We start from the raw sequence: 20,094 nt of genomic DNA on the forward strand, positions 1-20,094 counted from the left end.
ATGTGGCGTCTGTTCAGAGTCTGACCCAGAGTGCATGTCTAATGACAGGAAACAGGAACCTCACCCCTCCCTCAGCCAGCGACTTCAGCATTGCTTGGAGAAACGCTGCGCAGCCTGGAGCCTGCCTGCTCCGTCGTGAGTGAAGGGTCTCGCTAGGGTGCTCACCTTTGCTTCTCCTTGTTGTCTTCCCCAGGCAACAGTTGCGTCATTCTGTGGCAGGGATGGTATTTCCTATGAACTGTCTGTGCCTGGAGATGAACATGGAGCAGAGGCGGGACATGGCTTTCCTCAGTGCTGGGAACTGGGGCCTGGGCTGCCCTGCCAACCCTGTCTCCACTGTGCATTCCTGATGGGTCAGTGTTAGCTGGGAATTGGCCTGGAAGCAGGTTGATAGCTGAAGAAGGGCTGAACAAGAGTTAGAACTTAAATGGCCAAGTGGCCCCTGGACCCAGCTCTCATGAGCTCGTGACTCATTCTGCACAGCTGGCCTGCTGAATCCTTTGTGTGTTCCCCGGGGCTCCTAAATGGGTCTTGGAAAGTGGCCAGTTTTTGAAAACAAAGGCAACCAAGAAGGGTGAAAGGGGTGTTGTGTTTGCCCCTTTAAATAGCAATCCTGTAAACTGGGCACCAGTACTATCTAGAGTGACGTCCCCTCGAATTGCTGGTGGCAGAGTGGAGCCATTCCACTTTGATCAACTGGATTGAGAACCACAGTCCATCCCTTTGTGTTGACCCCAGCATCCTGTCCTCGGGGAAGAAACTGAAGTAGGGGACCAGTTAGGAACATGAGTGTATTCATAAGAACATTATGCATCATTGGGGAATGTAGAAAACCCACAAGTTGGTCCTCAGGGAAACTGTGAAATTAATGGACACCCCCAAGGATAACTCATTAGAAGATTGGTCAAGAAGATGGTAAAACAACCATGCTCTTAGGATAAAATAAAGCCCTATGCCACTAAAAATGAGCATAGCTTGGGATTACACCCACATTAAATGTATGTACCTGTATGACAGATCTGGGGAATAATATGGATGACGAATAGTCATTAATAAGGCAGCGGGATTATGGGTAACATTTTTTTTTCTATTATAGTGAAAAGAAAAAAAATTAGAGATTTAGGGATTCAGACCTGAGTTAAATTCCATCTAATTATGCATCTTTAAATTTTTTAATAATTGCACACATGTATTTATTTAGTATGTGGGGTGTGCAAATACACGGTGAGGGAGTGGCATGGTGTGGAGGTTGGAGACAACCTATGGGGGTCAGTTCTCTTCTTCTGCCATGTGGTCACCAGGACTGAGCCGTCTTGACAGCCCTGATTACGTGACATTCATGACTTACCCAGAACCTGAATTCTTTGTCAGGAAAGTGGTAGGTTGTTCCGGCAAACTTCTGGTATCCTTTCAATTTCAGCTGCAAAATCTCTCCGGATAGAGGCTGCCCGGCTAGCTTATGTCAGCTGACTGTGTCGTCATATGGTTACAGCCTCATGTGCAAAGCCCTCTGAGGGCTTCTGCAAATCAATTGTCAATTGTCAGGTCTCAAGTTTTTTTTTTTTTGTTTGTTTGTTTGTTTTTGTGTTTTGAGACAGGATTCCTCTGTGTAACAGCCCTAGCTGTCCTGGAACTAACTCTTGTAGACCAGGCTAGCCTTAAACTCTCAGGGATCCTCCTACCTCTGCCTCCTGAGTGCTGGGATTAAAGGCGTGATCCACCACTGCCTGGCTAAGGTCTCAAGGCTTTTGATGTGTGTTTGTGTGTGTGTGTGTGTGTGTATTCACTTGTGTCTGTGTGTGGAGATCAGAGGTTAATATCAAATTTCTCCCCCCTTTGTTCTCTGCCTTGTTTTATGAAGTGGTGTCTTACTGTCTCTCACTGAAGTAAAACTCACTGTTTTGGCTAGACTAGCTGGTCAGCAAGTCCCAGGGACATGCTTGTTGCTGTCCCCAGTGCTGGGGTCACAGGTGCATGACTTTTATGTCATGCTGGGATCTGAACCCTAGTCCTCAGACTTGTACAGCAAACATTTTGACCACTATCTCCCCAGCCATGTGGCTTGTCTTAGTCACTGCTCTGTTCCTGAGAAGAGACACCGTGACCAAGGCAGCTTATAAAAGAAAGCATTTAACTGAGGGCTTGCTTACAGTTTTTCAAAGGGCTCGTCTTTTATCATCGTGGGGGAGCATGGCTTCAGGCAGGAAAGCATAGCATTGGAGCAGTAACTGAGAGCTTACATCTGATCCCCAACCGTGAGAGAGGGAGGGATCTCAAACACTAACTGGGGATGGTTTGGGCTTTTGAAACTCAAAACTACACTACCCCACCCAGTGACACACTCCCTCCAACAGGCTACACTTCCTCCAACAGGTGACACTTCCTAATCCTTCCCAAACAGTTCTACCAACTGCAGATCAGGTATTCAAATTTGTGAGCCTATATGGGAGCCGTTCTTATTCAAACCTCCACATGGCTCATGGGCCACCTTTATGAATGAATGAGCTTGAACCATCAAGCCCTCGAAATCAAGCAATACTGTCTGTGGTGGAGAGAGTCATTCTGGGCCTTCTCTTCTTCCAGAGCCTGGCCCATGCCCACTAGTTGAGTCTGGTCTGGTGGACCTTCCCTTGAGATCTTGACCTCCTGCTCTCTGCAAATGGCCTGAGGGCTCTCACCCCTCCACATCTGCTTTTGATGAGTCAGGGAATTCCTGCTTGTCATTTGGCTCATCTCTTATAGGGATTTGTGTGTTATAAATGACCCTCAGCGCCACAGGCAGATTTCATTAGCCTGGCCTTTGATCTGGGTTGCCAGGAGCCCATGTGTGAGCCGCACGGAAGAAAGGATTTTATGAGGTGCCAACGTGTTGACAAGCTCTCAACCTGATGCCCCCGATGAACATTCACCCACACTAAAGGGGGTGTTTGCTTTTTTTTGATCCTGGGGTTCCCTTTAGCGTGCCCTGCTTCAGGGAACCTGCATGTGTTTGGAATTCAGGCAAGGGTGTGGCAATGGAGGACCACTGTAACACAATGCCTGGAACATGGTTGGCGCTGGAGGTTGGGCAAAGTTCACATTCCTAGTTTGGATGGGTTCCTTTTCTGTTGCTGTAAGAAAACCTCATGACCAAAGCAACTTAGGAGAGAAAGGATTTATTTTGGCTTACAGTTCAGAGACTGAGTTGGTAATGGTGGGGAAGGCATGGCGACAGACTGAACAGGAAGCGGAGAGAGATGACATCTCCACCTACAAGCAGGAAGCAGAAAGGGTGAAGTAGAAACGGGGCGGGGTTGAGAACTATCAAAGGGACTCACTTCCCTCAGCACAGCCACTTCTCCTAAACATTCCAAACCTCCCCAGGCAGTGCCACCAACTGAGGACCAAGTGTACAAATACCTGAGCTCCTGAGAGGGGCATTTCTCATTAAATAACTACAGCAGATAGTCCATAGGGCCTCCATGCCCCCCAGCTATGACCAGAGGGACATCCACCCACCCTGCCCACCCACACTGAGACTCAAAGGAAGGTATATGACGTTACTTTAGGATGCTCTCAGACGCGATGCCCACGTGAGTTGACGGGATTGCTGCGAAATAAATACAAGCTGGAGCATGACACCTAACAGCTTCCGAGTCCCCTCCTCACCACTGGTGACAGCTGGAGAGGAGAGTGGGTGTTTCTTGAATTGGGTGCTGCAAACATGCAGGCTCATCTGGGGCAAGCAGCGAAGGCCAGAGGTGCTGTTCTAAGGGCTTTAGCGTCAGAAGACAACAGACCTTCTCTCTGCCAGTCACCTTCCTGAAGCCTGGAAGGAATGGGTCACTTCCTCCCACCAGGCACAACCCATGAGTAGGAAGTCTGGGTGGGTGGACTTCAGAGGCGGGCAGCTCCCTTAGTGTGACAGGTGCTATCACTGGTGTGCCCCACTTAAGGAGTTTATGGGGGATTTTTGCCTGATACTGAAGAGGGAGCCATCTCTCAACTCCAGTGTCTGGCAAGTGCTAGGACCAAGACTGGCTCTGAGGGAGACTGAGGTAGATGAAGGTCATGGGAGAGGAGGTAAGGGATCCTGTACCACCCAGCCAGGCAGAGGCCTGGTGTTCAGCTGTTCAGACCCCACCTGAGTACAAGTCAGGAATGGGAACGGAAGCCGGAGAACTGTGCCAACTGGGAAGAAGGGTAAAGGGTGTGAGACATCTTTCTGCACCATTTTTTAAAACTGCACGTGAGGGCTTGGGATGTGCTTGTCATGTAAGCGTCTGGGTTCCCAGCACTCAGGAGGTGGAAACCCCGGAGCAGACTGGCTAAGCTGTACTAGCCAAACTGGTGAGCGCTGGGTTCAGGTGAGAGACCCTGCCTCAGTGTAGAGTGACTGAGGAACGCATCTGATGGCAACCTCTGGCCTGTACATGCGTGTTCACAAGGATGGACCCTCACTCATACACACATGTAAAACACACACATACACATACCACACAGCGCACAAATAAAAACTGGATTTGAGCCTACAATGATCTCGAAAAATAAAAGGTTAGAATATTTGATTCTTTTGAAATACTATAAATTCCAAAGGGACTTTGTGTATAGGTTTTCCAAGTTCGCAGCTTACTTCCTCTTGTCTTAATATTTTGCTCACGTCCCAAAGGCATAAATATGGGCTACCAAAGCCATTACAGGCCATAAAGGGGAGTGATGTGCCAACGCATGCTGCAGTGCCCAGCCTTGGGAGCTTCGTGATAAGTGGAAGCACCAAAGGAGACACAGGAGACCGCACAGTGTACGCTTCCATGTTCTGTGAAGTGGCAGGGCTCAGATTAGTGATTGCTTTGGGCTGGGGTTCCTCAATCACTCTAATGGGGAGGAAGGTACGGGGAGGGGCTGCTGATGGGTACTGGACTTCCTTTATGGGTGTGTTTTAAAGTTATTTGGGATAATGCTTGTATGGAAATGTGAAAATAGTGAAAATACCGAGTTGGGCCCTGAACCGGGTGAATTGTGTCTTATGTTTAGTCAAGCTCTTCAAAAGAAGTAGGAGCCCTTGGCAGTTCTTGTAGAAATAGTGCAGGCAATGGCAAAGGTCTGGTACCCCTTATCTGAAGGGTTTGGGACGAGAAGAGTTTCAAATTTCAGAGTAAGATATTTACATATACATAATGAGTTATCGCGAAGATGGGTCTCAGGTCTAAGTGTGAAATTTCTATGTAAGGTTTACTACCAGCATGGTGGTGGTTGTGCATGCCTTTTATCCCGGTACTCAGGAAGCAGAGTCAGGCAGATCTGATTCGAGGCCAGCCTGGTTTACAGAGTGAGTTCCGGTATAGCTAGAGAAATCCTATCTTGAAAAACCAAGAGTCAAAACCAAAATCAAAACAAAACGGTTTATTACTGACCTTACATAATGTCCGAGGTTTCTTTTTTCTTTCCTTCTCGTGTATGCTAGGCTGGCCTCCATCTTGCTGTGATCCACCAGCCTCCTCTGCCTCCTGAACGCTGGGATTACAGTCCTGAGTTTGTTGGTACTGGGGACAGAGACTTGGGCATGCTAGGAAAGCCTCCCTACCAGCCAAGCCCCTCCCCTGGCCTATGTAAACAATTCTGTACACTTCAGTAACATGCCTGCAGTTTGGCTGGCACTTGTCATATGAGATCAGTGTGGAGCTTCCCACATATGTTATGATATTTCAGATTTTGGAGCATTTTGGAGGTACAACTTTCAGAACTAAGAACTGACAACTTGTAGTCAGTCACTCTTTGGATATTCTGAGATTTTCATGGAAAACATGTCCAGTTTCAGGCCATCATTCCAGGGCATGCTTTTGGCTTGTCAAATGGCAAGTGGACGGGTGTCTATAGACTCTATAGAGATGCTCCAAGGAGGGAATGCCAGCCAACGTGTGCAAAGCATTCCACAGATACTTTTCCCTGTGCCCACGTTTACCCTCCTCCACTCTGCATGGTTATAGATAAGTCCGGGAAATCTCAGTAAACAACCACAAGGAAGGCCACCAAAGGAAGCAGGCCCAACTCTTGGGGTGCTTTGACCCTAATGTTTACCCCTTGTCATTGCTGGCTGTTGGAGGGTGACTGCGCCTTTCTCACAGGGGCAGCTGACTCGGGAAGGTCACCAGAGAGCTGCTCTGTGAATGGATTTCTACTTTGGTTCCTCATCGAGGACCCCTGCTCCCTCCGGAAGTGGTCATGACCCTTTGCCGTGTTCCCGAGAAATGGCTCTTCCCAGGAGACCTTCTGTGGAAGGAGGACAGTGGGAAAGTTTGTGCAGGCATTTCAGGGACACGTTTGCAAGTGCCATTAGCTTAGGGGAAGCATGCCTGCTTCTCTGAAGTGCTGGGTATCACATGGCTCACTAATCAGATATTGGCACTGGCTCTGGAGGGAGGGCCTAGCCTCGTAGTCAGGGAACCTGGTTCTGTTTTTGAAAGTGGCATTGCCATTGTGTGGTGAACAGGGCCCTCAAAGGCCCGAGTGGGTGGAGATGGAAGGGGAGGCAAATGGAAAAACAGACTACACTCAGCTAGAATCAGAATGGCTGCTTCTCAAAAACTCACTTCCCCGGGTCGCCATCTCTACCTGTTGTCCCGGAACAGGGGCAAGGGGTGAGGGCACGAACCAGAGTTTACACTCAGGGTACGTCTCGTGTGCCTTGAGGATGGAGAAGCATGGCATCACAGTGTCTGAGTCCCTTTGTGGGTCCTGTTACTGATCTGAAGGTTTCCCTGGCCCCTCACTTTGTGGAAGGGTGAGTGGAGGCTGAGCCACAGGCAAGCTCCTTGCTTGAGCTGTCCCGGGAGCAGGCATCCTGCATGGAGCATCCTACACGGGGCTTTCTCGGGTTCCTTAGGTAGAGAAGGAAGCAGGCAGGCAGGTCTTGTGGAAAGAAGCGGGCCATTGAAAGACACCTTTTCTTTCATAAAAATGAGAGTTCTGACAGTGTAGCTCCATCATTCAGAGGTCTTACCTACCGTGCGCAAGACACTAGGTTTGATGCTCAGCACTGGGGGAGTGTGAATATGTTTGTGTTTAATGGCTTTAGGATCTTAGGTATCACGGAGGCTGGAGAGATGACTCAAGGTTAAAGAGGACTGACTGCTCTTCTAGAGGACCCAGATTTGGTTCCCAGGACCCACATGGTGACTCACAACAAACAACCTGGAACTCCAGTGCCAGGGGATCCGGTTGCCCATTCTGGCCTTTGTAGGCACCGGGCATGCACATGGCGCACAGACTTCTATGGCAGGCACAATTCCCCTACACATAAGATGAAATACATAAATCTCGAAGAGCATCCCAAAGCGGCCGTGTTTACTCCTGACAGGATAAATAGAATGAAAGAGACCCAGTCAAGGGACAGAACTTGGAGAACTTAGTATTTATTCTCTGCAATGAGCAAATCAAAGCATCCAGTGTGTAGATGTAAACTATTTTATCCAGTCCAATATTAAGATATTTAAAAGAATCATTATGCTCAGTGGGTTGAGCCTTATTCCCAGACTGAGCTTGCGGTTCCCAGTGTTCTCTTGAGAAATGTTCTCTTGTTGATCCCTCAGGAAGGACGGGTGTCAGGCTTTCTGGATGTGGGCCTGGGAGTCTGACAACATCTAGCAGAGGCGTGAGGTTATCCGAATGCTCTTTATCTATTGATGCATACACACGTAGGTGCAAACATGCATACATGCATGTATGCCTGTGCATAGGTGTGAACATGTATGGACAATAACAAAGCATTCATTCAGGTCTACACACATACACACAAATATGCGTGCATTTATTTATGTCTTCACACACACACACGTAAACATACAACTTACCACCACCTTGTTCTTGATTTCATTTTGTGTCCCCTGTTTTCTCCCTTCCTCCTTGTCATCTGTTTTTCCTGTTCTTGTTTGATGGCATCATCTTGCATTTTAAGGTTTTATTGTCGTTCACTTGTTTTTCTTAGACAGGATATCGCTAAGTGCCCATGACTGCCTTATTCACTAGGTAGCCCAAGCTGACCTCAGACTTGTCAAGCTCCTCCTGCCTCCAACTCCTGCATGCTGGGATTACAGGTGTGTCAGCCCCAGGACTGGCTTGGGTATCTCTTTCTAAAGCCACTTCCAAGCTTTTGGGGAGGAGAGAGGCTAGAGATAAGGAAATAGAATAAACTACAACATGTAGAAAAAAGACAAAGAGAAAATGTACCAAGTCGAGTGGGTTGATTTAAAGGAGGTTGGTGGTGATTGAATGGATGTAATGTTAATTTTTACCTAAAATTACCTTTATTTTAGAAAATCAGCTTTGAAGAAGGCAATTTTCCTTATGTCCCATGCTGTCTGGTGGAAGGAACATTCCTTGTCAAGCAGGGTGGGGCAGGAGGGTCTCCAGGTTTCAGCCTTATGGGTTAAATGGAAAAGCTGACCATGTTACCAGGAGAGTACAGTTGACCCATCAGATGATCCAAGGTTGCATCTGTGGATTCAATTAATTCTGGGTTCAGCCAAACCACAAATAAAAAAAAAAAAACTGTTTGGAAAAAGTTACAAAATGCGCAATTGAAATTTGTCATAATGCAAGCGCTAATACCAGGTCCACACAGGCAGAGTGCTGTGTGGTTCTGCATCAGGTCCTGCAAGCAAGCAATACAGCAAGCAATACAGAGAGGCTGTGAGGTATATGGAGAGGGTGTGGAGTGGAGCCCAGCTATAGCATGCTGGGATCTGGGGATCAATTCTCAGTCTCCCTGCAAAAGTATATAGATGGACGTAGCAGACTGTGTGCACACACTAATGCAAGGAACTTAGGTGTCTGTGAATTTTTGGCATCCTACGAGTGTCTTAGATTGATGCTCACAGACACTTGAGCCCCGTTTGCTTTTTCAACTGAGTGAAAAGTGTGAGTGCCAAGTAGTGAACCTGAACCCTGTCCATGCCCTGAGGAGCTTACGCTTTGTACTGTGTGTGTGTGTGTGGATATGTGTGAGTGTGTGGATATGTCTGTCTTTATGTGCATCTGTGTGAGTGAGTCTGGGTGTGTGTCTGTGTCTTTGTGTGTCCCTGTGAATGAGTGTATGTGTGTGTGTGTCTCTGAGTGTGTGTATATCTGTGTGTGTGTGTCTCTGTAAGTGTGTGTCTCTGTGAGTGTCTGAGTGTGTATGTGTCTCTGTGAGTGTGTGAGTGTGTGTCTCTGTATGAGTGTGTGTCTCTGAATGTGTGCATCTCTGTATGTGTGTGTCTCTGTGAGTGTTGAGTGTGTGGGTGAAGGTGTGTGTGTGTGTGTCTGTGTGAGTGAGGATATATGTGAGTGTGTGTGTCTGTCTCTGTGAGTGCACGTGTGAGTGTGTGTGAATATATGTGAGTATATGAGTATGTGTGATACTCAGAAGCTATTGCAGACGGCAGTGCAGATGGTGGCAGTCTCATGAACTTGATGGGGCGGTGCTGTCTGGTGAAGCGCAAAGGGAGAGGATTTCACTGAGGGGGCCCTGCGTGAGCAGGGAGCACAGAGTGGACAGGAACAGGGTGAATCCAAGGAGTAAGAAACCCACAGTGCAGCCGTGGGTGGTGACCATGTCGGGGACAGGGAGTGCAATGGAGACTAGAGTCAGATCTAGCCGGGCCCTGGGGAGATGCTTGAGTCTGCCCTTCCTGGCGGTGTGCATGGGACCTGCAGCTGCGGATAAAGGGGATGAAGGGTATCCCAAGGTCCGTCTGGATGCCTAGGAGCAGGGATGGAGGAGAGTGAGGGGTGAGGCAGGCTGTAGGCTGTAGACACAGACAGTCCAGAATGCTTGTTGCTAGCATATTTTTGTTGTTGGAGTTGTAGGGTGGAATAGGAAACACAGACGAGGGAGAGAAATTGGAATTGTCTTGCTGGAGATTCTAGGGTAGCATTTGTCAAAGCCCTCATCAGTTGACAGCATGTTCTAGATACTAGGTAGCTGTGGAACCCCGTCGTTACATAGACTGATTCTTTGTGCTGGTACTTGAGAACTCCCCAGTGAATTAGCACTGGAAAAAAAGAATTCTGTCAAAAGAATTTAGAAGTGTGTTTTAAAATACATTTATTTTAATTGCCATGTAGTAATGATATTGGCTTACAGGGTGCAGTGTGACATTCAATACATTTAGGTAATTTATAATGATCAGGCAGGGGTAACTGCTGTATCTGATGATCATCTCAACAAGTGTGAAGCCAAGTTAAACCAATCACAATGTACTTGCATCTGAAAGTTTTGATTCTGGGCATAGGAAATCTAATATTCCATTTTGGAAGAATAGTTTATTGCTTTAGGAGTCCAGAGTCTTGAGCCTTTTCCTTCTTGTTGCATGAATTTGGTTGAACTTTGAACAGCTAATTTCAGTTGGAATCTTAGTGCTTTGTTGTGTGTGTGTGTGTGTGTGTGTGTGTGCACAAAAGATGGGCCATAGCAGTTATCAAGGAAGCCTGGGCAAGAGCCCTCCAGGGATCCTACAAGAGATAATGGCATGTGCAGAGACCCTGGGATACGAAGAAGCAGCCCTATGTAGCAACTGAAAGATGGTCCTTGTAGCTGGAGACAGAGGGCAAGACAGAGCCATCACAGGGTCCTGTTGCAGAGGTCAGCCAGGCTCTGGGAGAGCTTGTTAGTGACTTTAAACTACATTTGCAGTTCAAGAAGAAGGCACTGGAGGGTTTAAATCAAGGAGCATTGTAAGGTTGATAGACATTCTGTCTGTGTGTGATCTTCATAACAAAGTCTGTAGGTAATACAATCCCCTTTAGAAGCAACCCTGAGACCTGGGGCAGCAGAGCAGTTTACCCAGGGGTACTTGCGAGCCAGCAGTGGAGCCAGGGTACAGACTGAGCAGCCTGAGTTCATCTTTGTCCTAAATATCGGCCTACCTTAGTAATAATATTACAGCAAGCTCAGCTTCAAAATGTTTTAAACTCTTAAGATGAAAGATTGTCCTTAAATTACGGAGTGGAATTACACCGAGGAAACCTGACTGGCCAGGAGCGAGCCGGGCTGCTGGCTGTTTTGGAAAGGCCCGTCATTCATGGCCCCATTCCAGTCTCAACGAGGCCTGGCTGTCTATTGGGGCATCTCAGCAACACAAAGAAGTGTTTGGCTCTTCTAGCTGGCCCTCCGACATTGCCATTGTCCACAAGGACTCCTTGTCCTCGGAATGTGCCCCAGGCCTCGGGGACTCGGATTTGATAGATCAGATCTGAGGTGTTCATGCACGGTTTCACTTGTCGGCAGTTTCTCCCCGTTGGGCACTCAGCAGACTTAAGTGCATTCCGAGACTTTGTTGGAGAGATCAGTGTCTCCAGCGGGAACCCAGGAGGCTCAGTTCAGGGTTCAATTGGGTAAGCACCCGCTCCTGACTCTCTAGTGATGACGACAAATGTCTGTCCTTTCCTCAGTTGACCATGTCGTTCCTGAGCCCGGGACCAGCCTGCTGGCGGCCTTTGATCAATGGAGGGAGTGGGCTGACAGCAAGTCCTGCTGTGATTACTCTCTGCACGTGGACATCACCGAGTGGCACAAGGGTGTCCAGGAGGAGATGGAAGCTCTGGTGAAGGACCACGGTAGGTCTCGCAACTCCACTGCAGGTGCTTCGTTCTAACCCAAAGCCTTCCTCGAAAGAGCAAGCCATGGGGGCTTTCGGCTCCAGCCCCAGTGTGGGTGCATCAGTTTATATCAGACAGTGTGACTTTCTCCTGGGATGCCTTCTTGTGTAACAGCTCACTGGCTTGAGAGATGTGAGCTCAAGGAGTAACTGGCCCTCCAAGGCCCAGCGGAGCAGTAGGCTTGTCTTTGGAGTTTTAGGGTGAACATGTCACACAAACCTGCAAGAAGAAACCCTGTCTCAAAAAACCAAAAAAAAAAAAAAAAAAAAAAAAAAAAAAAAAAAAAAAAAAAGAATGAGGCTGGCTGAGGAGGCGATGAGACTCTTCAAACCTGGAACAAGCTGAAGGGCCTTTTCTGCTTCAGAGAATCCCAGAAATTGAGAGGAAGGGTTCTCAGGAAGGCCAGGGGAGTCTTCATGTACCTTGAGGTGCCCCAGGACCCCTGTCCACAGGAGACCTGGGGGGCTCAGGCAGTAGAGCTGAACGACATGGTTTTCCTCAGCCCCTTTCAGCTTGGCTGTGGATTAGGCTGTAGGAGTCACTCTTTGATGTCACGAGGTCTTGGTTTGTGGGGAAACACTAATTGCTTTGTTCTTAGCGGTTCAGAGTCAGAAACACTGTATGCTCTGAGTGAAGAGATGGAAGCAAGTCTCTAGGCGTGGAGACTGACAGGAAAGGTGTGCACAGACCCCGTGTAAAAGGCTCTGGAGTGGGAAGCCAGCTTGAACACAGATTAGCTGTGTGACACTGGGCAATTCATGTAAACCTTGAATCTTAATAATTTCAATATTTGTCCTGAGGATATTGGACTAAGATGTCCTTTAAGTTTCTTCCTAGCGTGGAGGTTATCCCCCCAACCCCTCAACTCGGCGAATTCTTACTTTTTGTTTTTTTGACACTCAAGGACCATTTTAAGACAATTTAAAAAGAAAAAAAAAAAAAGCCCAAAGGTAGGTAAGTTGCCTGGAGGGCAGAGGGAGAAAGAAAAGAGAGAAAAGATCATTGCTGTTTGAGTTATGCTGGCATGAAGCCAGCTACATGGCAGACAAGCAGCCACCAGGAGGGGAGAGGAGCTGGAGAAGCAGCAGAGCTCAAAGTGGTCGAGAAAGCACACTTTGAAAAGGGATAGAAAGAGGACGTGGAAAAGTTACGTTTTTCTGAGTGATTCAGAAAATCAGGCAGACGTATGAAGTCTCACTACGCTAGAGAGCTGGAATTCTAGGAAGGAAAGCTCGTTACCTCATTTAAAGGAGTAATTATTCCTCCCATCTTTTTAGCATGGCTTCAGGTGAACCTGCCTTCCAGAGGGGAGGTCCCTTGACCAGGTATTTCCCTTTTAAGAGAGGAGGTAGTGTTTCATCTTCATCCAGAAGTAGATCTCTTTTTTTTTTTTTTTCCAGCTTGGAGGCAACAGCTTTCTCTTAACGGTCATTCAATGCTACTGTAACTTTCCCCCCTTCTAAAGAGGTAACCCTAAAATCATTTCAGAACCAGAGCCTGGCCAGAGCCTCCAAACACACTTCTGGCATTTCTGGCTTCTAGCGAGGACCATTTTCACTTCTTGAGAATACCCAGATGCTGCTGGATTTTTAACTTTCAGTTCCCAGGGTCAGTCTATCCCAGATCAGGCTAGGCAGGTTGCCTGGCAACTGTTGCCTGGCATGGAGTGAAAAACTGGGATACCCAGAGGCCTTTAGTGCAGGCAGCTTCCAGCATCCCCAGATGGCTTGGATTAAGCTCTGAGGCTCTGAGGTTGTCAAGACAATTGTTTAGAATCGTGATGGTTCTTGGACAGGGATGTTTGGTCTGATGCCTTGGGAGGCACGAACTCCAAGGTGCTATGATGGACAGCTGCTTGCCAAACTAATGGATTTTTTTTTCTAATTAAAAAAAAAGTCTTCTGAAAACCAGCATGGCTTGCCAAAGAAAAGACAATTTCCGTAGTCAGAAGTTTGTAATTAATTTTCTTGTTAAAGTCAGAATAGATGCTTGTTTTCAAAAAAGGTTTTTAAAGTGATAAATTATATATATATGTATATATAGGCTCTTTTTTTTCTTTTTTTATTAAATTATATAATTTTACAAATTTTCACCTCCTCCCCTATTCCCATTTCCCTTCCCCTCCCCCCATCCCATAGGCTCTTTTTAAAAATTCTTCATTTGTTTATTTTATATGTGTGAATGCTTTGCTTACATGTGTGTCTGTGTACCATGTGGATGCCTGGTGCCTGCAGAAGCCAGAAGAGTCCATTAGATCCCCTGGGACTGGAGTTACAGGCAGTTATGAGCCACCGTGTGGGTGCTGGGAACCAAACCTGGATCCTCTAGAAGAGCAGCCAGTGCTGTTAACCTCCGAGATATCTCTCCAGCCTGAGATGCACAGTTTGATTCACTTCTAAGTGCACAGTTGTGTGGGCTCCCCCTTCACCTTGGTTTGAGTCCGTCAGTGTGGGGCCTCTGGGGTGGGTCAGCAGGTAAAGGCACTTGCCGCCAAGCTTGAGGACCTGAATTTGATTCCCCCTGCACACATGGTGGAACGAGAGAAATGACTCCCCATGAGTTGTCCTGTGACCTCTGTGTGCATGCCGTGGCACAAGCACACACGCACGTATGCACACATACATGCACACACACATGCACACACGCAAATAAATGCAATAAACCACTCTCCAAGCTATCACCACTATCTACTTCTAGAATGCTTCATCTTACTGAAATGAAAATCTGTCTCCGTAATTCCGCCTCCTCTTCCTCCAGCCCAGGTATCCCCATCCTGCCTGCCTGTGTGACACTGACTGTTCTGTCCCTCCTACACACGGGCTTTGCAGCACCTGTCTTTCGTAACTGGTGTGTTTCACTCGGTGGGATGGCCTTCTGTGTCTGTGCCCATTGTCCCACGCAGCCAGAGTTCCTTTGTCAGGCTGACTGGTGTTCCTTTGTCTCGCACAGAGACCTCCTCTTGTGTGTCTGTTCATGCACTGACGGTCCCTGGGTGGTGGGATGGAGTGGTCCCACCTTCTGGTTGTTGTGAGTTATGCTGCGGTGTGAATGCATTCACAACACAGGCTTTAATTTTGCTGTACTTTTAAAGTTCCCAAGTAGGAAAATCCTAAGAACCCTGAAAACAGTTTCCGGAAATCCTCCTGTTCCTGGCTTCCCGTTTGCTTTGTCATTCTCTCTGTCTGTCTCTGTTGTGCTTTCTCTTTAACTCTGTTATGGTGAAGATGAAGCCCAGGGCTTCATCTATGCCAGTTGAGTACTCTGCTGCTAAGCTGTGCACCCAACCCTTTGTAGCTTTGATTTTTTGAGGCAGTCTCTCTAGGCTTCCTACACTGCTTTGAGCTCACTCTGAAGCTCAGCCAAGCCTAGGAAGTGTGCTCTTCCTGTTTTAGCTTCCCGAGCAGCTGGGATGACAGGCACAAGGCTGCACGGTTGCTTTGTCGTTCTCCCGGCATCTCCATCTCTTTTTCTCTTCTTTTGCTCCCCTACACCCCCTTCTTCCCACACAGATAGGCACAGGCGCACACCCAGGTGCAAACAGCGCTACCACTGTCTTACGTCTTGATTGTTCGGTTTGGGTTCGTCTACTACAGCTCACGTGTCTGCCTCTCTTCTTCCTCTGTCCCCAGGGGTGAACTCCTTCCTCGTGTACATGGCTTTCAAAGATCGATTCCAGCTGACGGATTCCCAGGTAAGAAAGCCAGCCTTTCCGAGCAGGCTCCTGCTGTTCTGTTTGGTCTGGTCACCACTGGCAGCTGGGGAAACATTCTTCCATGTGTGTAGAGCTCACTCATAGGTTAATGGGACATGGCTGACAGATTTGATTTTGATGGAGTCATGCTCCGTCTGACTCTGAAATCGGACCTTGTGACCTCAGGATACCCCTATGGCCTGGAGGTGGTACTGAGAGCCCCTCATCATACCTGGGCTGAGCTGTCATCCCCTGCTTCTCATACCTCACTCCTGTCCTTGTGGTTGGGCTGCTTCTGTGAATGACAGAGTGGTCAGAAGCCCCCTTGAGCATTGCTAAGTCTGGCCTACTAGCGCAGCCTGGCTGCTATTTTTTCCCTCACCAAGCGGGTTTCCTTTGACCTGGAAGATTCGGCTTCTGGTCTCTGAGTTCTCCCTCCTCTTCCTCAGATCTATGAAGTGCTGAGTGTGATCCGGGATATCGGTGCCATAGCTCAAGTCCATGCAGAGAATGGTGACATCATTGCTGAGGTATGGGACTCCTTTCACATATTCTACATCCCGAGGAAAGCGATATAGGATAACGTTGGGAGCGGAACACAGTGTGGGAATCCTGAGGGCCTGGTGTTCTGGTCCCGGACTCTGTTGGTAATCTCCTGCTAGTGTTCTCAGTGCATGTGGCTGGTTCCCGTTCTAGGCTCTTTCTCCTGGCACTGCAGCACAGATATTCTGGATGGAGTTGAATACCCAGCTCCCACCGGGGCATCATCGTATACTCAGATGTGGGCCAGGAGGGCCTCTACGTTCAGCATCCCCAGGGAAGGTTCACAACCTTCCTGATGTTAAGACCCTCCCTTTAATACAGTTCCTCGTGTTGTGGTGACCTACAACCTTAAAATTATTTCATTGCCCCTTTATAACTGTAATTTTGCTACCATTGTGAACCATACTGTAACTATCTGATATGCAGGATATCCGATGATCCCCCACAGGCTGAGACCCACTACTCTAGTGGATTGATCTTGCTCAAGTGGGACCGGGGCTAGTGTCGTGCCCTTCTCTTTCTGAGGTCTGGGATGACACCGTGAACAGGCCCCCTGTCCTTGCTGAGAGACTGTTAGCCCAGGTCTCTTAGCATCAGCCACCTGATACCCAGCTCATCTGATCAGTTTGCTTTTTATGCATTACAGGAACAGCAGAGGATCTTGGATCTGGGCATCACGGGCCCCGAGGGACACGTCCTGAGCCGACCAGAGGAGGTGAACATCTGGGAGTGGGGTGTGTGGCTTGAGGGCTCTTGGACTCTGCAGAGCACTATGCCCCCCAAGTACCTGTTGAAAATGGGGCCTTTTTGGATGCACACTGGTCTTTCGAAGAAATGATACCCACCAGCAATACCACCAGGCTCCAAAACACAGGCTGGAATCACAAAGCTCTTTTACATCTCTGCAACACACATGAGGAGCCTTCACCCAGAGCAGCACGCTCAGTGGAGCCTAGTGGACAGAACCATTGAAAACTGTGGGCAGGGGAGGGTTAGCCCCGGCTATGAAGCACACAGTTACCACACTAGACCATGAAGTCTGTTAAGTCAGAGGCTGCAAGCTTCATGTTGCAGGAGATGGAGTTTTGGTCACTAGATTTCTTACCTTACAGTACTTTACAGAAGGTCTTAGTCAGGGTTTTTATGGCTGTGAAGAGCCACCATGACCACGGCAACTCATAAAGAAAACTTTTAATTGGGGTGGCTCGCTTACAGTTTCAGAGGTTCAGTCTGTTATTATCATGAAGGGGAGCATGGCCGAGTGCAGGCAGACGTAGTGTTGGAGCTGAGAGTGCCACATCTTGCAGGCAACAGGAAGATGGCTGAAAGTCACACTGAGGGAAGCTTGAGCAAAAAAAAGACCGCAAAACCCGCCCCACAGTGACATGCTTCCTCCAACGAGGCCACACCTCCTAATAGTGCCCCTCGTTTTGAGGGACATTTATTTTAAACCCCCACACAGAGGCTAGTCCTTCAGTAAGAATAAAGGTCATTCTAACAGCTCTCTGAAAAGTCTGAGGGAAGAGGATGATGGGGGAGTTCTGTAAGGAATGTTCTAGATTATAAAGATGTGTTAGAGGTGAAGAGAAGTCTCTCAGGGACCTGTTGGATGGAGACTCAACATTTAAGGGTTCCCAGAACCAGATAAGAAGGGGGATGTTTGATACGTGGTCTGTGAAGGAGCTGGGGCCACCAGATCCCAGAGCTTGCCAGAACAAAGCACGGAAGCAGGAAGGATGCCCACGTGTCTACCAGAAGGAGATCTCTATCAGGGAGCCACTGTTGTGATTTAAACAGAAAACTTAAACCCATTTGTATGTGGCTCAGCACTGGGGGCTTCACTTTGGCCATTGTCATACAGAATTGCCAAGTGCCGAGGGGCCAGTTATGGACATCCCTGAGGGTCAGGCGGGGCTGGGCGGCGGGGGAGTAGGCTTGTCAGTTGATTTGGAGGTGCCCAACTTATGCCAGGCTCTAAGCTTGATGTTACCCTGACTGATTTTACCCTGTGACATTCCTGTGAGGTGAGGCCAGATATAGGGACTTCAGAGGAGCAGAGAAAGGGGATGAGAGGCAGGGAGACGGAGAGGGGCTGGCAGAATAGAGTTAGGACTCCAAGCCCTTCACTCTTGCTGTTCCTTCGGATGGTGACAGTTCAGTTTGCCAAGCTGAGTCTGTTTTGTGTGTGTGTGTGTGTGTGTGTGTGTGTGTGTTAAACTCTGAGGGGGCAACAGGGAGAATCAAACATGGAGCCATTTTGAGTGGACTTGCTGTACAGCCCACTTAGGAAGAAACCACCAACACATAGGACACAGCATTAACTAACGATTTAGCTTCTATGTGGCGTCAGGATCTCTCCCATCACTAGTGCCCTGGTGGCCAGCTTGTATTTGAACTTTACCGTATGCTCCTCTTTGCAGCCTGCCACATGGGCAGCTTGGTAGGATTTCGCCTTGTTTTTAGCTAAGGCAATGGGAAAAGGGAGACTGGCGAGGATGTAGGCAGGACTCTAGGGATGGCCTGTCTGAGGTGGTAACAGTGTGATCAGCATGTGTTCCGATCACGGCAGTGCCTGGCCCTGTGTGGCAGTGAGCTGAGAGGGGGCTGGGTCCTCTCTGAGAGGGACTGTCAGCGAGCTGGTGACAGAGAGGCAGACAGGAAGTATATGTGTAGGCTGGAATGTGACTGGCTGCCAGCAAGGGACAACTGTCAGAGCCTGGGGCCTGTGAAGAAAGTGGACTTTCAGATGTGCCCAGCAAAGCCATCATAGAGAGACTGTCCCTGGTGGGCCTCAGGATATATGACTGAGCTGTGCAAGTTGCTGGGGTGGAACGGGCTGTCCAGAGGCTACCGTATCCAGACTCTGCCCTGGGTCCCTGGATAGGTCATTTCCCCATGGTACTTGTGCTGCTCCATCTACGAAATCATGTCGATAACCTCCCAGATGTCCGAGATTCCCCATAATGAGAAGAGGTTTTATTTTAAGCTGTTATATTCTTTCCACAAGATTTAAAGGGATTTCTGTCAGGGCTCGGTGCACATATAACCGTATCTGTGGTGGATCAGCGACTGGAGTGTTCTGATTGGATGGCTGAGAGTGAGGTTTAAATACCCTCTTCTTCCAGAGAGCTAGCATTTTAGTCTGGCCTCTGTCCAAGTTCAGGCCACTCTGTGGGGCCAGATGGAGTCTGAATTCCATTCACAGTGTGTATGCAAATCCAGACAGACCCCTGGGACTAGGATTTTTCCTCACTAGTCTTAGTGGGAGCCGGTCCCATTGGGCCTCTTAATTAGAGCCATCGCACACCCCACTTTAACTGAGGGCAGCAGGCCTATAGCCCCAGCCATTATTTATAGTGAGTGTGTCTGTCCCTTTGTGAAGGGTCTGTGCGGGGACATCAATAGGGCTGTTTCTGGCATCCCTGCAAAGTGTTGAGCATCTTGAAGTCCCTTTCATTCACACTTCCCACTAGAGACATCTGAGCTGGCAGCCCAGCCGGAGGCTCCAGGGAGGGGAAGGAGGCCAGGGAGCAAGAGGGAGGCTCCCCTCAGCCATCCCTGGAATGGGAAACATTTGAGTGTTTGGTGAGTGTTTTTTGAAGCCATTTGCTTTCCTGTAGGTTTGTAGACTCCGTTCACATAACTGATGCCCAGAAGCTGAGTGTTACTGAGGCTTGGGTTCCCTTGCTGGAATGGGCACTTAGGGCAGCAGCGACAGACCCCGGCCCTGCCATGCTCGGGTGGAAACAGGCCTAGCAAAGCCAAGTCAATGAGGAGTGTGCAGCTCTCTCCTGTGAAAAGTGGCAGCCTGGCTTTTAAAGTGACATTAATAAGATGAAGCCATTTATTTGTACAGCAAGTTTTGAGCATCTGGCGAGTACCAGCTCTACTTTGAGGGTATTAGGAGTAGTAGGGCCTGGTGGGGAGAGAAAGAATGAGGACCCCCCCCCCACACCTGCCAGAGTTTACACTAGTGTCTCCTTAGCATTTGGCAGTGCCCTTTTGGGATCTGCTTTGTGTAGGTGTTGTCTGATAGAGTGAACAACGCCTTGTTGCATATAACATGGGCCTCCATACAAGGAGACTTTCCTGGTTGGGTGTTCGGCAGACCTGACGCGGGATCTGAAATTACATTCCCCGAGGATCAGATACAAAGAGCCAGCTGGTTGATTGGGGGTGGTTCTTCGTCTGTGCTGAAGGCGGTACCAGGCTGTGGCTGACCAGTCCCGCTCTTGGAGAACATG

The 20,094-nt window shown here is 48.5% G+C and overlaps 1 protein-coding gene across 2 annotated transcripts in view; it reads left to right on the forward strand.

Moving 5' to 3' along the window:
- Positions 1–20,094, forward strand: part of Dpysl2 (dihydropyrimidinase like 2) — a 103,247-nt gene that overhangs the window by 61,203 nt on the left and 21,950 nt on the right. For both annotated transcript variants that reach the window (XM_038309919.1, XM_038309920.1), the window contains exons 4-7: positions 11,410–11,574; positions 15,246–15,307; positions 15,757–15,837; positions 16,497–16,565. In XM_038309919.1, the coding sequence (XP_038165847.1) occupies positions 11,410–11,574; positions 15,246–15,307; positions 15,757–15,837; positions 16,497–16,565 (377 nt within the window). The remainder of the gene's footprint in view (positions 1–11,409; positions 11,575–15,245; positions 15,308–15,756; positions 15,838–16,496; positions 16,566–20,094) is intronic.

This window comes from Arvicola amphibius, chromosome 13 (assembly GCF_903992535.2).
Source record: "Arvicola amphibius chromosome 13, mArvAmp1.2, whole genome shotgun sequence".
Classification (NCBI taxonomy): domain Eukaryota; kingdom Metazoa; phylum Chordata; class Mammalia; order Rodentia; family Cricetidae; genus Arvicola; species Arvicola amphibius.